This window comes from Podarcis muralis, chromosome 8 (assembly GCF_964188315.1).
Source record: "Podarcis muralis chromosome 8, rPodMur119.hap1.1, whole genome shotgun sequence".
Lineage (NCBI taxonomy): Eukaryota > Metazoa > Chordata > Lepidosauria > Squamata > Lacertidae > Podarcis > Podarcis muralis.
The window spans coordinates 86,371,642-86,388,437 of record NC_135662.1 but is presented as its reverse complement, the minus strand read 5'-3'; the positions used below and the strand labels follow the sequence as shown (position 1 = coordinate 86,388,437).

The 16,796-nt window shown below is 42.8% G+C and overlaps 1 protein-coding gene across 3 annotated transcripts in view; it reads right to left on the bottom strand.

Moving 5' to 3' along the window:
• DIAPH1 (diaphanous related formin 1) overlaps positions 1 to 16,796 on the bottom strand; it is an 84,668-nt gene that overhangs the window by 40,451 nt on the left and 27,421 nt on the right. For all 3 annotated transcript variants that reach the window (XM_077933470.1, XM_077933468.1, XM_077933469.1), the window contains 12 exons: positions 15,959 to 16,089; positions 15,369 to 15,455; positions 14,679 to 14,742; positions 12,894 to 13,033; positions 12,291 to 12,399; positions 11,800 to 11,910; positions 11,192 to 11,310; positions 9,959 to 10,075; positions 7,256 to 7,371; positions 6,569 to 6,633; positions 3,892 to 4,071; positions 2,586 to 3,212 (listed from right to left, as the gene is read on the bottom strand). In XM_077933470.1, the coding sequence (XP_077789596.1) occupies positions 2,586 to 3,212; positions 3,892 to 4,071; positions 6,569 to 6,633; positions 7,256 to 7,371; positions 9,959 to 10,075; positions 11,192 to 11,310; positions 11,800 to 11,910; positions 12,291 to 12,399; positions 12,894 to 13,033; positions 14,679 to 14,742; positions 15,369 to 15,455; positions 15,959 to 16,089 (1,866 nt within the window). The remainder of the gene's footprint in view (positions 1 to 2,585; positions 3,213 to 3,891; positions 4,072 to 6,568; positions 6,634 to 7,255; positions 7,372 to 9,958; positions 10,076 to 11,191; positions 11,311 to 11,799; positions 11,911 to 12,290; positions 12,400 to 12,893; positions 13,034 to 14,678; positions 14,743 to 15,368; positions 15,456 to 15,958; positions 16,090 to 16,796) is intronic.

Below are 16,796 nucleotides of genomic sequence, written 5' to 3'. Positions count from 1 at the left end.
GGACGTCTTCTTTTTTTAAAAAAAAGTATCAATAATGTTGAAACACCATAAAGCTAGTAAGGTTATTATGACATAAGCTTTTGTGGAATAGAGCCCACTTCATCAGATGCATGTGGATATTTACTGCTGAACTAGAATTTAGCAGCCAATACTATTCTATTCAGTTTGGGCTTAGCTGGTATTCTGCTTCTTTCACAGCCTAACTGTCGAATTATCACCACCGATAACTGCAATAACAATTACATTGTTGTAAATGGGCAACAATGTGTTCTTAACCCATATCAGACTAATACATCACACAAACAAACATTGAGTAAAACGAACAAACAATACAAAAGAAAAGAAAATGCAAAAGCAAAATTATAAGGATGTAAACATGACATAATCTGCAATCAAAAATACAAAACAATGAAAAACAACACCAAAAAAAGAAGAGGGGGGAGGGGGAAAACCCCCCACTTCCAACTAACTCCATGTGGATCTTTATTCCTCATATCACCGGTTGTCTATAATGATTACATTTTTGGAGAATTATTCTAATTACCTGTGAGGGTTTTATTCTAAGCTAAACCAAGTATGAATCTGGGAATCAGTTCTCTTCACATACTTTATAAAGACTTCCCACTCTCTGCTTATTTTCCCATTAGAATAATTTCTTATTAAACCTGTAAATTTGGCCAATTCAAGATATTCTGACAGTTTAAAAACCCGTTCTTCTTTTGTTGGTGTTATGTTACTTTTCCAATGTTTAGCAATTACTATCCTGGCCACCGTTATTGCATACAAAAATATTCCTTTGGTTTCTTTTGGGATGTCTGTTGTTAATAGGCCCAATAAAAAACATTTCCGCTTTTTTTTGGGGGGGGGGGAAGCATATCTTAACATTTTCTTTAATTCTTCATAAATGGTCTCCCATTTTTTTAAATTTTAGGGCACATCCACCACATATGGAAGAAATTCCCTTCTTTAAGTTTGCACCCCCAACACTTTCCACTGGTGTTTCGGTAGATTTTAGTCAATTTCGAGGGTGTAAGATACCATCTGTACATCATTTTAAAAAAAAAAAATTTATTGTATGCTTTAAATCTTCTGTCTCTTTTCCATAAGTTTTCCCATTTTTCTAAAACAGCTGTATGACCAAAATCCTGTGCCCATTTGACCATGACATCTTTAACCTCTTCGCCTCTTAAGTGTCCATTTAATAATAATTTATACATTTTGGATAATTTTTTATCATCATTTATAATCAATTCTTTGTCTAATTCAGATAATTTCTTATCAAATCCATTTACTTTCTTGTCTTCCTCAAAAACTGCTTTTAATTGATGGTATTGTAACCAGCCTATTCCTGTATGTCTTATTGTTTCATATGTCTTCATTTGTAATTTATTATTTACTTCCTATAAAAGATCTTTATATGTCAACCAATTTGAATCCATATTTTTTCTTTTTACTGCCTCCGCCTCCATTGGTGACAACCACCATGGGGTTTTTGCTTCTAATAATTTTTTGTTCCTTTCCCAAACTTCATATAAGGCTTTCCTAATAATGTGATTTAGGAATCCCTTGTGAATTTTTACCCAGGTAGCTGTGCCACCCCACTATATTCTGGCCTGGTTCCATTATTCGTCAGAACAGCTAATCAATATGGCATTGTGTCCACAACCTGCATCCACTCTCTGTTTAGTTTACTTTAACCTTTGACAGCTGGGGGTAAACTTAGGAAGGAAAGGACGCTGTTTCTCTTATGCATGAATAAATTAAAACCAACAGCAACCGTAGGGTTCCCTTACACATAGGCATTGGCACTGAGGGGCTAGTTTATGGTTACCAGATTTTCCCCCACGACTCCGGGGATGCTTTTCTTTTCTTTTTGAATTTCATGCTTTATTATCCATAATTACATCTATACACCAAAGACTTATCTTCCTTATTTTACATAAATCCGGCAAACTAAGGCCCAGGGGCGAGATCCAGCCCAATTGCCTTCTAAATCCAGCCAGCAGACGGTTCGGGAATCAGCATGTTTTTACATGAGTAGAATTTGTCCTTTTATTGAAAATGTATCTCTGGGTTATTTGTGGGCCTGCCTGGTGTTTTTACATGAGTAGAATGTGTCCTTTTATTTAAAATGCATCTCTGGGTTATTTGTGGGGCATAGGAATTCGTTCATTATTATTTTTTTCAAAATATAGTCCGGCCCCCCACAAGGTCTGAGGGACAGTGGACCGGCCCCCTGCTGAAAAAGTTTGCTGACCCCTGTCAAGACAATCCCTTCCGCAACCAATGCTGTGAAAACGATGTATTCCGTAACAAACATTTTTGCTGCTATTCCACGCATAAACGGCTACGGCCACTGGAGATAGGAGGAGAGAGAATCTCCCCTAACCTTAACTTCATGAAATCAAGAGACGCTACATCGGTCTCACAGAAACTAGCTACTCTCCCTCTTCACTCAGTGCCGAAAGGCTAATCTTTCTCTTCACTAAAATTTCAATTGTTACTGGCAGACTAAGGAGCTAAGAGGGCTGGTGGACAAGGAAGACGGGGCAGGCATATTTATAAATCCACTAGCCGAACGTCACCTTGGACCAGTTCGTTCTTCGCATCTTGACCTCTGGCTTGTATTGCTTCTTTGGAGGCAACCCAAATGGGAGAACTGGAGCTGCATAGGACCCAAACCCAGGTGCCATGGGAGGAGGTGGCACCCCAAGAGGTGGTGGCGGCGGTGGCACCCCTGGCATCCCAGGAAGAGCTGGCGGTGGTGGAGGCATCCCTGGCAGCGGTGGTGGCGGTGGTGGCATCCCTGGCAGAGGCGGCGGTGGTGGTGGCATCCCTGGCATCCCGGGAAGAGGTGGCGGTGGCGGTGGCATTCCTGGCAGCGGTGGGGGTGGCGGCGGCATCCCTGGCATTCCTGGCAGCGGCGGTGGCGGCGGTGGCATCCCAGGAAGAGGTGGTGGTGGTGGTGGCATACCTGGCATCCCTGGCAGAGGTGGCAGTGGTGGAGGTGGGGGTGGAGCCGCGCCAGGAAGTGGCGGAGGTGGTGGAGGTGGCGGAGGCACTGCAGTCATGCCAGGAAGGGGCGGGGGAGGTGGCGGTGTTCCTGCCTCACCAGGTAAAGAAGCTGGCTGTTGTGGGAGTTCTGCAGATAAAGAGGAGACCTGCTCCATCTTCTTCTTAGCCTCTTCAAGTTCATTTGCAAGCTCAGCCATCTACATTTAAAAAATGAAATGGAACAAGTAAGCTTAGCAGAGCACCCGATTTCCATGACAGCAAAACAAACTGCAGTTTATTTGATCCTGCACTTTGATCTCTGCGCTGGCGCTGCTTCCTTGGTTCTTCACATCACAGCTGAGATCTGGCAAATTGGTATCGAAAATGTAAACGGGTGCAAAATGATGCAAACCTCTTTCTAGTTCTAGTCGGGAATTGGCTCTTAAAATAATCCAAAAATGGAAACTCATACCCCTCCAACCAACTCATGTTTCCTCAGCTAGCTAGCTCCTCACTATGCTGGAGGAGAGGGGAGGTAAAATGATTATTTCAACATTTGTGATAGTTTTGTGAGAGTGACCCAATTTGGGGCTAATGTCTTCTCAGAGGTTGGTAATGCAACTGGACAATGTATAATCAAATCTCTTGATTTAGCTTTATTAGATATATTTCAGGGGAGAAATACAGGTGCTCATTCCAAGCCCTTGATTGGTCATTTATTGGTATCAGCAAGGCTGGTGATCGTCTGATTCGGGGGTGGGGGTGGGGATAGCTGGGGCTTCCTTATCAACGTGGTACAAAAAGGTCTGGCCCCTTAGGATCTGAACAAACAGAATACACCACACCGATCCCCTATGGCCAATATAAATCCAGGCAATATTCCATCCTATACATTACCTTGTCATTTAGCAAGGACTTATCCTTTTCCAGGCTCTGCTTCTCTGAAATGACTTGCTCTTTCTCAGCTATTAGTTTTTCTTTCTCTTGAAGAAAATCTTGTATTTTTTGCTCAAAATCACTTTCCTTCTTCTTGATTTCAACTTGTAGTTCATGGCGTGCAGTCAACTCAGAATCCAGCTGAGGGGAAGAATATTAAATCCAAAAATCATCCCAATGTACTCCATGATGGTCGGATCTCAAGCTGAAATCCTGTGTCCCTTTTTTTGGGGACTGCATAATTACAAGATATTGCAGATTAAAAGGACAGGGAGACAAGGCTAATACCGTTGAAAATGGCTTCTATAAGCAGAACTGCTTTACAATTTACAGTCATCAGGGACAAACAGGTAACACACAAAAGGAGATGGAGATAAAGTTAGGTGCAACCAAAACACGGAACTATGCAACTAGTAAAAAATGAAGGGATTAACATATTGACAATGGAATAAAAGGGCTTTTCAAGTTTCAATCTAGTATTGATTCATAATACATCCATATATAAAGTTTCATGATATATACAAATAAACAGCCATGCAAAATATATAATGACGAGGATTTTCATTGGAATTCCTTCCCGCTAAATAGTGCCATTCACCACTCTAGGAGATGTTGTTGACAAAACCTCAGCCACCCTTGTGGTTACTTGTGGGCCTATTTCTGATATTTTCCTTAAGCTGTAATGTTAGACAACCCAGAAAAGGGGATAACATGTGTTTGTGTAGCTGGGTATACAATGGACAGAAGAAAAGAATGTGTCTGGCACATTCAAAGGACATCCACAATATCTATCATTTCTGGGGATGTTTGCGTTTGACAAAAGCTGGGGGGGAAACGTTCAGTCGGGTTAACATAAAGACTGGACTGGAATTATTAATTTTGAAATATAAGTGACCTTGTTATCTGTTGTATTTAAACCACAGAACTTGGGGGAGGTATGGTAAAAGCCTCCTCTCCTTGCTACACTGGAAGGCCAGCTCTCTATTCAGAAGAGAAGGAAATGGCTCCAAGCCAGCCACCTCAGTTTAGTTGTAGATGTTTTCAGGTATTGCATTTCAGAACTGGGAGAGTTTTAAAGGTGTCGGGAATCTCCTTTACATTTATATTGTAAAGAAAAATGAGACAGCAGATTTTAAAATTAAACAAACAAATGAAACTTGCTGGGTAGCAACAATTTGACTCACTGAGGAAGGGAAAGGTGAGGAAAGGCTGGAGGGCACTGAAAGATGTTTAAATCAAATTAATGACTACCAGTGGCTACTAGCCATGAAGGCTGAGTACTGCCTCCGGTACAGGAAAGTGGCCTTCGGCTGAATATTAGCCGCAAGTCAGTCCAAGTGGGAAGAATATTGCTGCACTCTTGTTTTGCTTTTGGGCTTCCCAATGGCATCTGGTTGGCCCTATGAAAACAGGATGCTGAACTCTCTTTGTATTATTATGAGACCTGCATTCCATGCAAAGAACTATGCAGGAACAGCCCCAGGCAATTTACCTATGAAAGTCAGGTCATGGATCCATCTAGCCCAATGCTCTCTTGCTAACAGCAACAGCAATCCAGAGTCCTAGGCAGAGATCCTTCCCAGCCTGTTTACCCAAGATCCTTTTGCTGGAGGAGCTGGAGACTGAGCTTGTGGACTTTTGCAGGCAAAGCCCTGCCACTGAGCAAGGACCCTTCTTCTGTAGTATTTAGTTTCTCTTTTTTAAAAAATAGGCACTTAAGAAGGTTTTACATTAGCCAGAGGCATTAATGCAATCATGCCTGAGTCTTTCATGGGAGTCAAATAGCATTCAGGCAGAGGCAATATAGGGGAAAGGATCCTGCCTTCCGATCAAATAAAACTGAAGCAGGTTTTCGATATGGGGCACAACTGAAGTTGACCACTTCTGATCGAGAGGGATACAGGCCAAGAACACTCTTGGGTCTCTGGGATGCCTACATTCTTTTCATAAATTAAGGTATCTTCCTGAGCTATTATGAATCCCTTCATCAGTGACCATGGTCACAATAACTGACCCGTGAGCAATTCCCCATTTTCTCCAAATCCTTTGCCCAGTGCCCCATCTCTGCTAAACTGTTAGCACACAGAAGCAACATGAACACTGCTCAGTGGCCTTATAGTCTAAACTATGGTCCCAGGGATGGTATGAAGGCACATGAGGCAACCACCTACGCCTTGTGACTGGCTTCAGCGGCCTTGGGCAGTTAGAGTGGCAGGCATTAGAGACAGAGTTTTCAGTGGTGGCCCAGCTTATGCAACACCCTCCCAAGAGATGGGCAATTGGCCTTGCTGGGGCCAGCTTTGAAAAAGGCTTTGGAAACCCTTCCGTTTCTACCCGCTTTAAATTAAGAGGAGCTTCTTAAGGTTGCTGCTGATATTTGATTATCTGATTTAGAATGCTGGTTATTGGATCTTGTAGCTATTTTTTATGCTGCACTGTATTCCATTTAAAGGGTTAGTTAATCTGTAGTTACTGCTCACTGACTGTTTGACATTTTGTTGGTTGCAATTTGGCCTTTACATTTTTTGCATTACTGGAACTCTGCTTTTATTTGTTATGTTTGTAAACTGCTTTAAAAGGACAGTCCTGTAAGGCAGTCCAAATACACTTTAGGTAAATAAGTAAGTAGAATATTAACCTTCTTCTCCAGTTCAATGGCTTTGGCTTGACTTTTTGCCACCTTGTTTTGATCAATCAAGTTATCTGCAGAGAGAGAAAAGAACAATCCAGTTAAGATCAGCATAAGGGGGTGGAGGAGAGAGAAACATTCCATTTTATATCACAATCGCATCTGCAGTGCGTTAGAGTTTATCTTCTGGGAAAAGCCCTGCCTTGTCTCCTTGAACTTCTTCACTTTTAAAAGCAAGCTGGGTCAATTCAGTGTGTGTGGCACAACCTAGCACAGCTGCTGGAGACACCTATTTGCTCCTGCCTCAGCAGGCTTCATTGAGGAACAAGGTTCATAGCCCTTGTGGGAGAGTCCTTCCTCATAACATAGAAACAAACTGCACCTAATGTGACTACTGTATTGCACTAGTATGGGAATCCTTCAGACTAGAATATTTGGGCACTTGGTACTGAATATTTTTTTTCTGTAAGTAAGAATTCTACACCAAAGTCGCCTAAAATCTACACTAAGCAAAGCTAAAATATGCAACACCTCCCTGTTTGTTGGAAATTACGTACCTTTATATTTACTCATTCGCCACAATTTTTTTTACTCGCAATGGGAAAGGGCTAAAAACTATACTTCTGCATTAGTATCTCATATCATGGAATCTTGAGAACAAAGACAGTTTTCAAAGCATAATGTGTCCAGACCCACCTATCAGACCTTCAATATTAAGGTCAAGGTGCTTGCACTTGAAATCTGGATCAGCACCATTCTTGTGCAGGACTATCTGGGAAATACATTCATCAATCAGCTTAAAATACTGAGGCCTAGCACAGGAGAAAAGAAAGGGGAAAGAGTGTTAGTGCCAATGTGCAAGAATGCAGGCTTGCTTGAGACATCCCAAGACCAAGCCAAGGCAATAATACCTTTATGTCTCAACTTCACAAAATGGCCTACCTACATGAGAAACGCTCCCCTGTCCTCTTCATAGTAACACATTGCTGAAGACACGCCTGCTCATTTACCTCCCAACTCCTACCTCTTCCTTTTCCTTCCTTCTAATTCCGTATTTACTGTCCAATCACCCTTTCTCATGCTGTGGGGGTAAAATGTTCTAATTTGAGGAAAATGTCATTTTCTGAGCAGTGGCATTTGATGACCAACTTATTCCATGAATTTTGTAGTACAGTGGTACCTCGCAAGACGAATGCCTCGCAAGACAAAAAACTCGCTAGACGAAAGGTTTTTCCGTTTTCGAGTTGCCTCGCAAGACGAATTTCCCTATGGGCTTGCTTCGCAAGACGAAAACGTCTTGCAAGTTTGTTTCCCTTTTCTTAACACCATTAATACAGTTGCGACTTGACTTTGAGGAGCAACTCATAGAACGCAGTGTACATAGTAGCCTTTTTTGAGGTTTTTAAAGACTTTGGTGATTTTTGAAGCTTTTCCAAAACTTCTTTTGCAGCCATTTGGTAAGTTAAGCTTTTAAAACTTTTTTGGGGGGGTTTGGATTTTGGGTTGGGGTGTTTGGAATTCAAGGACTTGGTGTTGGGGAGGGGTTTGCAAGAATCTGGAAGCTTGTGTGTTTTTTTCTGCATTTTTATGACTTTTTGTGACCATTGGGGCACTCTGCTTTTTAAAAAAAAAAATTCTGGGTTTCAATTTCTCTGTGATGGGTGGCTGGGGGAACAGTTGGGGAGGGGTTTGCAAGAATCTGGAAGCTTGTGTGTTTTTTTCTGCATTTTTATGATTTTCTGTGACCATTGGGCCACTCTGCTGGTTTTTTTTTTAAATTTCTGGATTTGAATTTCTGTGTGCTGGGTGGCTGGGGGAACAGTTGGGGAGGGGTTTGCAAGAATCTGGAAGCTTGTGTGTTTTTTTCTGCATTTTTATGATTTTCTGTGACCATTGGACCACTCTGCTGTTTTTTTAAAAAAATTCTGGATTTGAATTTCTGTGTGCTGGGTGGCTGGGGGAACAGTTGGGGAGGGGTTTGCAACAGTTGGGGAGGGGCTGGGGGAGCTTTTCAGGCGATGCTTCGAGGTGACTGACTGCACCACCATCACCCTGCGGGAATTCTGGAAGGACCACTTCGACATCGTCACCTGCTTGAAGATGATCACCACGGCCTGGAACGGGATCAGCCAGAGAAATTTGAATTGCGCTTGGCGCAGCCTGTGGCCGGACTGTGTGGCACCAAGTGACTCTGATGCACCAGAGTCAACAGTGGTGCAGGACATTGTTGCCTTGGGGAGGACCATGGGCCTGGAGGTCACAGAGGAGGACATCAGCGAGCTGGTGGAGGAGCACGACCACGAGCTGACCACCCAGGAGCTGGTCGAACTGCAGGCAGAGGCTGCGCAGGAGCAGGCCTTGCTGGAAGAGGAGGAAGCAACTGAGGAACGGCTGTCCTCCGAAAAACTGAGGGACATTTGCCTGAAGTGGAAGGAGGTGCAGACTTTTGCAGAGCAGCACCACCCTGAGAAGCATGTGGCACATGACGTTGGGAACATTTTTGATACGAGGGTCATGTCGCCTTTCAGGGAGGTGCTGAAAAGGCGGATGAAGCAGCAGACTATGGACAGGTTCTTGAGCAAGAAGCAAAGAGTGGAAGAGGAGCCTTCTTCGAGTGATCCCCCAGAGTCTTAGAAAATGTACTGTACACTTTGTTGATGTTTAAATGTTTTTCTGTCATGTTTATAAAGTTAATTTATTTTCCCTTCAATTTTTGAACTGCTCTTTACAGTATGTGTGACTTTAAAGAGCAGTTAATAAACTGTTGTTGTACCAAATTTGGCTTTGTTTGGACTTTTTTTGACCATAGGAACGCATTAATTGATTTTCAATGCATTCCTATGGGATTTCGTGATTCGCAAGACGAAAAATTCGCTAGACGACAAAACTTGCGGAACGAATTAATTTCGTCTTGCGGGGCACCACTGTAGTCTGAATCCCCCCCCCCCCAACAAAGAAGCCCTGATGAGCATCCCTGTCAAAGGCACACCTAAGCTCCCTTGTGCCATTGGCAAGGAGCTGTATCAGTGCCTCCAAAGCCAGGGAAACCATGGAAAAGAAACTCAAAAAGTTTGCTTTTCAAAACCTTTGGTACTCTGCAAGTGACTTCTTCTGCAGCCATCGGGGTCTGCTCTGCTGCTCCTGCTCCTCCTCCTCTTCCTCCACTGGTCGGTCTGTCTGTCTGTCTGTCTGCCTGCCGCCCTCCGTCCTTCTCTCTCTGTGCTCATTGCTTTACCTCCTGGCCACTCTGAGTCTGAGCGGAGAGGCACAGTTTTTGTGCCCACCTGGGTCTGCTCCCTTGGCAGAGGCCAATCAAATCCTAGGTACATCCCTGATCACTGTCATCCACATACTGCCAGCACCACCTTTTGTGAATCAAGAGCCGTTTCCCCTCTTTACCTGGCCTCATAGTCATTGCGGACTAGCAGGAGATGCTGCAGAATAGAAAGGAGATACTGCTCTGCTTTAGAGTCCTTTACTGTATTGTGCAGAATCTGGAAAACTTCATTGAAATCAGTGGAAATCTATGGTTAAGGATGCAAAAGCTACTTTGAAGATGCACAGATGAACTCACCTGGGAGAGCTAGTCTATCCCCTTAGACTTATCCACCACCCTCTCAACTTACACACCAACCATAAATGACTTATACCAGGCATAGGCAAACTCAGCCCTCTGGATGTTTTGAGACTACAATTCCCATCATCCCTGACCACTGGTCCTGTTAGCTAGGGATGATGGGAGTTGTAGTACCAAAACATCTGGAGGGCCGAGTTTGCCTATGCCTGACTTATACAAAACTGTATGCAATACACTTTCACCAGTGGTAAAACCTTGTTTTCACCACCATAGTCTGGCTACAAGCCTTTTGTACAACCCTTAAATAGACAGATCATGGGAGGTACCACAACTTTGGGTCCCAGGAACTAACTGTTTAGGATTCAACAGATTTCCAGTCATTCTTCCTCAAGGTGGATTACCTGCCCCTACTCCTGAACACAATCTAAGAGAGATTCCCATTGTGGGTTTGGCTACAAGTGGGCATTTAAAACAGAGATTCCTTTTGGGGTGTTCTGTTTTTGTGAATATATTTGCATATTTCAGGTGCACTCTGGTGGCCAAGCACACAAATAATCACTCTTAAAACATTGTTTCTCGTGATGCAGTTCTTCAAATCCAGGCACCAAACCTTTCCCACTAGTCCTTTGTTCTTTTCCTCTACCCTTCCACAAGCTTCACATCTCTCTCTCCTTCCCCAGAGGCAACTAGCCCCTCAGTGCCAATGCCTATGCGTAAGGGAAGTCAGCGGTTGCTGTTGGTTTTAATGTATTCATGCATAAGAGAAACAGCCTCCCTTCCTTCCTAAGTTTACCCCCCAGCTATCAAAGGCTTCATCTTAACCTGAACAGAGAGTGGATGCAGGTTTGGGGCACAATGCCATATTGATTAGCTGTTCTGACGAAACATGGAAGCAGGCCAGAACAAAATGTTAAAAGTTAAATGCTTGTAATATGTATGAAATGCTTGTAATATGTATGGCACTTCAGAAAGTATAAGTGGATAGATCCCTGCCCCAAGAAGCTTATAATCTAAAATTAGCACATCTCTCTTCTAGCTACTCAGAAGAAGGATATTCCATTTCAATGCGAATCTCCTCAAAGCGGTTTTTGAGTTCTGCAGAATCTTCTTCAGCATATTCTTCAAATAGCAACAGGTGCACCAGCAGTTCCTCATTGTCCTGAGTATGCAGCTCCTACAGAGGATACAACATTAAAGTCATCACCATTCTCATTTCTGGAGTTCCAGTTCTGTACTCTATGAGGATATCCTATTGCTGGCCAACTACTGGTTCTTTCCCTCATTCAAACACATGGTCAGTGATTAAGTGGAACTATCCAAGAACAGACACAAATGAATTAATACAGTACCATGCTCCACAATGGTCCTCTTCACATCTGCCTCCACGCATACAATGAACGTGTAGAGGAAGGCAAGACTACATCTCACTGAGCCCTGGAACTGCTGAAGCAAACTCAGTTGGGGGACTGTAAACAGGGTAGTGCTAAAAATTCTTGCAAATCTTGGCCATTTGGGGAAACTGCTGGTCCAGTTCAGATCTTCAGCATATTCAAGACAACCCACAGCTACTCTCACTTCTATCACACTTCAAACAAAGCACTTAGAGATCAGATGTCCCTAAAAACAGCAACACCTGGCAGTAGAAAAGAAAGATGTGCCTCACCTTGAGGATCTGCTGGAGTCCAGAACGCATGAGCTCACTGCGGATGTGAACTCTGAAGTCAAGTTCATCTCCTGGAATGATTAGGGCATTGATCAACTGTAGGCAGGCAACCTAAGAAAATAATGAAGAGAGGTTCCATGTCAGATCTAGCCAAGCATTCTCGGAAATAGCAGGCAAAGCCCGTGAAGCAAACCCGACAAAGAAGTTTTAAGAAGTTTGCCAGTTAAGGCTGTCTGCAGTGTGTGTGTGTGTGTGTGTGTGTGTGTGTGTGTGTGTGTACACACACAAACACACTCACTCACTCTTAACTCATACCAAAGTAGCATAAAAAAGTCCAAGATGCTGGTATAAGAAGTAGCAAATTCAAGACATAAGTACCAGTGGCTATATGGACAAAATGAGGACTGAGAAATAATAAAGATTTATCAGCAGAAGCTTGAGGCCTGAAGAAGTACAGAAAATTCTTTTTTGCTGCAGGCCCTTCTTGTTACCTTTAAGGCCACTGAGGTGTCACTCTTCAGGCCATCCAAGATGGGTTTGAATCGTTCCACTTCATCCATTTCTGCTCGTTGTGTCAGTGCCACCAGAACATGCTCATGCCTATGTAAGAGTAAGGAAAACAAATCAGTAACAGATTATCTGACAGTGCAATGCTAGCCATGCCTACTTGCTAGTCCCAATGAGTTCAATGGGATGCACTCCCAGGTGCTTTAAAGATGGCAGTCTGACTTTCATACACTCGCAACAGGAAACTATGTAAGAGTTTGATAAATTGTGCATCTACTATATTAAAATTTCTAAAAACTGTTAAGAACCAATGTTGCCTTGGATCCAGGGGACCAAAAACCCTCCTAAGCAATATGGAGTAAGATGCGGGGCTACAAAGTGGGGGTGACCCCCAAACCTTACACAAGCTTTGTTCAGCTTCTGCTTCTTAGGCTTCAGGCCGTTGTGCAGATTACATGCACATTAAAACTTGCAATTCAGATGTAGCCTTCCAGTTTTTAATGTATTTTGAAAAGGATCCCAAGTGCTAGACTGCCCACCTATGAAATACAACTAAACCAAAAGATAAATCACCCATAGTGACTTACATATCCACAGGCTGAGGCAGAATGCAGAGGGCAGACAGTAGCGTGATAGCATCAATCATCATGGATGGGACTTTGGGGTCAACGGCTCTTGCCAAAAGCAGGATCCCCTCCTCTGTTTCAAGCATCGTCTTAATTCCAAACTAAAAAAAGGGGGGACACACCCATTGAGTGCATGCACATACAGAAAGGTTGCCAATGCCACAGGAGGAGAGTAAGGCAACTGTCTAACCTGGGAAATAGGTGCAAGGGGGAAGGGAGGAGGGGCAAGCCCCCCAAAGCTGACATGTGCAAAAGTGATGTGGGGAAGATCCCATAAGTGTGCAAATTTAAGAAGGGGAGCATCTCAACTGAGAGTAATCACACCGGAGGTTTCTCACTCTTAATCTAGAAGTTCATTTACAATTCATCTCTCCTCTCCTCAAAGTTTTGATGTGCTCAGCATGAGTTTGACCAAACTGTGGGAGGCAGTGGAAGACAGGAGTGCCTGGCGTGCTCTGGTCCATGGGGTCACGAAGAGTCGGACACGACTAAACGACTAAACAACAACAACAACAAACCTATATACATTTTAGATTAGATTCCTCACACTATTTCCCTCTTATCTTCAATTCTGCTCCTTGTTTAATTTACACTGCCTCTTCGTTCTGATCAAGTTTCTCCTTTTTTCTTCTCCCCTTTGCTTCGTCTTGCTACTACCTTCCTTCCAATACAATATGGTTCCTATTTTCAAATAGCTCTACTCCCTTGCTTCTCTTACTTTCTTATTGCTTTCTTCTCCCCTCTTTAGCTCCATGCTGCTGCTGTGTGTTGGCTGGAAGGAAGGCGTGGCTGCGCTCTGCTCCAGGTGGCTGCCATCAGCCTGAGACCCTGCAATATCATCTGCCTTTCCATCAGGTATATAGAAAGGGAAGGCTTCCTGAGGCGAAGCACCATGTGCAACACTACTTGGCATGGCACTTGGTGTCGCCATGGAGCACCTCTTTTTCTCTGCCCAGCACCAGATTTCTCAGTGGTGACCCAGGACTTGGAGCCTGAGCTTCCACAGCAGTATCTGCCTGCCATGAACCAGCTTGAGCAGCAACAGCAGTAGAGCAATGTTTAATGTTCAAGGTAGTATTTTATTTATTTGACAATGATGCAATTTCAAATGTGTTTTTTATATTTGATCTCCTTTAGTAGTGTTTTATTTTGAAATGTTTAAGTTTTGTGTGTGTGTTTGCTAACTTTGTTGTGTTAATCGTGCAGTCTATATTTGAAATCTTTAAGATAATATTTTAGTTTCCTGTTAGTATTGTTGCTTTGAAAGTATACTTTGTATTTGATTTTCTTCTGTAAATGTTCTATTTTGGATTGTTTTATTTGATTTTTTTTAAAAAAGCATAAAGTGGTATAGTAATAAAAATATTATTATTAATAGTAATAATACCAACTTGATTCTAATCTGAAGAGCTCTCTCTCTCTTTCATCTTTCCCCTATTCCCAGCTACTGGAAAATTCTTGCACCATATATTCATTGGGCTGGCTCAAGTCTCAATTAAAACATTTATCCCATGACTTCTCATAGCCACCTCCATTCCTATTCCATTTTCTTCTCTTTTGTGTCTGTTCTCAACTGCAAACTGAAGAATGGTCTGGCTTCTTGAGAAATTGTTATACAGAGCTGAGTTACACTGTGTTCTTAACCACCACTCATTATTTACTTGACTTTCTGAAGTTCACCTACTGATTCTAAAAAAGTAAGAAATGGCAGTTCACAAATATTTATGTTGAAAACAAAGGACATACCTTATTGTTCATGAAAGCTTTTAAGCATCTAATGATCTCGTGTTTGATCCGGATGTCATACGGCCTAGTGGGGGATAGAGAAAGCAATCTGATTATTTATGGTCATCGGTTCCTATACAATTATGTATAATTTTACCACTCCACTCAAAGAAGCTCCTGGTCCTTCTAATAATCCAGATATCAGGCAGCATTAAGGGTTGAAAAAGATGCCCAAACCTTCAACAGAACTTTGGGGTGAGGAGAGGAGAGGGAGAAGGATGTTTGGAAAAGACTGTTTCCCTCAATCTGAGCTCCACTTTCCCCATCCGCATATTTGCATCCTTGGCCTAACTCAGCTCCTATGTTCTCTTCTCTCAACCATGTATGAAAGCAAAGCAAAACATATAATGAAAGCCTGTCTGCAGGCATATATAGAGATATCTTTGTCCCATTTATCTTAAAATGCTCCACCCCAAAGCAAAATAATCTCATTTATTTCTTTATTTTATTTCTAGCAATTGTACTCTGCTTTTCAACCATTTGGGCTCCCCAGTGTGGCTGACACACAATCATTGTAGGCTGACTCAGCAATGAAGTACATTCTTGAAGTACAAGCAAAACACATTTTTAATCTACTCCTATATTTAGAAAAATGGCTGTGAAATATTATATACATGAATTTAAGCGGGTTTGATTTAAATGTTCTCCTACCCAGAAGCTTCATCCTTTTCATCGTGAAGTCCTTTCAGTATGTTCAGCAGACAATTGAGGCCCTCAGCTCCAAAATTTTGCACCCAGCTGGAAAGATTGCACAATGAAAGCATATTAGCAGAGTTCAAAAGAATCTGAACACAGAATAAGACTCTTTGACCACCCTCTGTCTTCTCACTGCACCACTCAACTCCCTAAACAGACGCAGCATGCGTACACCTCTGAGCAACTGTGGTTTCTGAGCAGCCAACAGGGCTGGTCCCACCATTCGGCAATGCAAGAAAACCACCCCAGGCAGCAGATACTGGGGGAGGGCGTTGTTGGTAGCCCCCTGCCTGTTCCTCCTAAGCCCCTGAGCTATTTCCCTTAGCTGGAAGACATGTTACATGGCCTGGCCTGGCCTCCTAAACTAGCCTGCTGTCTCAGGGGCAGTGGAGAACATTGCTCTGTAACCAGTATTGAAACAATATTCATCAGGCAGTCCAGTTGGCTTCTGTAGATGGAATGGTACTACCCTGTCCTGTGCTTCAGGTTGCAAAATTTCTTGGGTCAGCCACTGCAGTTAAGCTGGGTCCAACCAAGACTTTTACCTGACAGGATTATTGTTGAGTGACACACGCAGAGACTCCAAACAATTAAGCAGCTGTGCATCTCTGAGACCAGATTTCAGTTCCTGGATGTACATCATAGGAGACTTGGAACTCTCCTTTTGACTCATGCCCTGAAAGAGAGGGAATGACAGTGGTCAAGCCAACTGGCTATACTATCAGGATACAGAAGGTGGTGGTCAAAGCAAACGTAGAACTTCAATATCTGCTGGTTTTCTCAGCTGAACAGAAATTACTCATTCAGAGCAACATTTCACAGAATTAATGGTTTGGGATTCGGCTAACCAGCCCCATCAGCGGAACCCCTGAGCAAGCAATTCCTCTTACACAAAATGGCTTTCCCCCCCTCCCGAAATTGGCTCGGGGCAGCGGGGAGAACCCACAGAGCAGCATTGGTGGGGGTAGGAGGATTTTGCATTTCTAAATTTCCAGGAAGATTCCCTAATTGGAACTTGGAAGGGTGGGCTCTGTTTTGTGGTCAGATTCCAAAGGAGTATTTTTTTAGTATTTCTCGGGGGGGGGGGATTGAATAGCTACCTTTTTTGAACCAATTGTTAATTTGCACACTGGTAAAGTGATAAAGTAGTGCAATAGCACAACTGAAGTCAACAGGGAGACTGAAAGAAGCTGCAGCCTAAGAATGCCTGGTTATAATAATTATCTATGTATTTCTAATAGTATAACCAAATCAGTAATTTTTGGTATAACTGTAAAAACTACTCTGAAAATGTATTATTCCAAAAATGAACCTTCATCTGGTTGTAAATATTAAGATTATACCAGCAAGAATGAGTCTTTCGGTAAAAAAATGATTTAAATC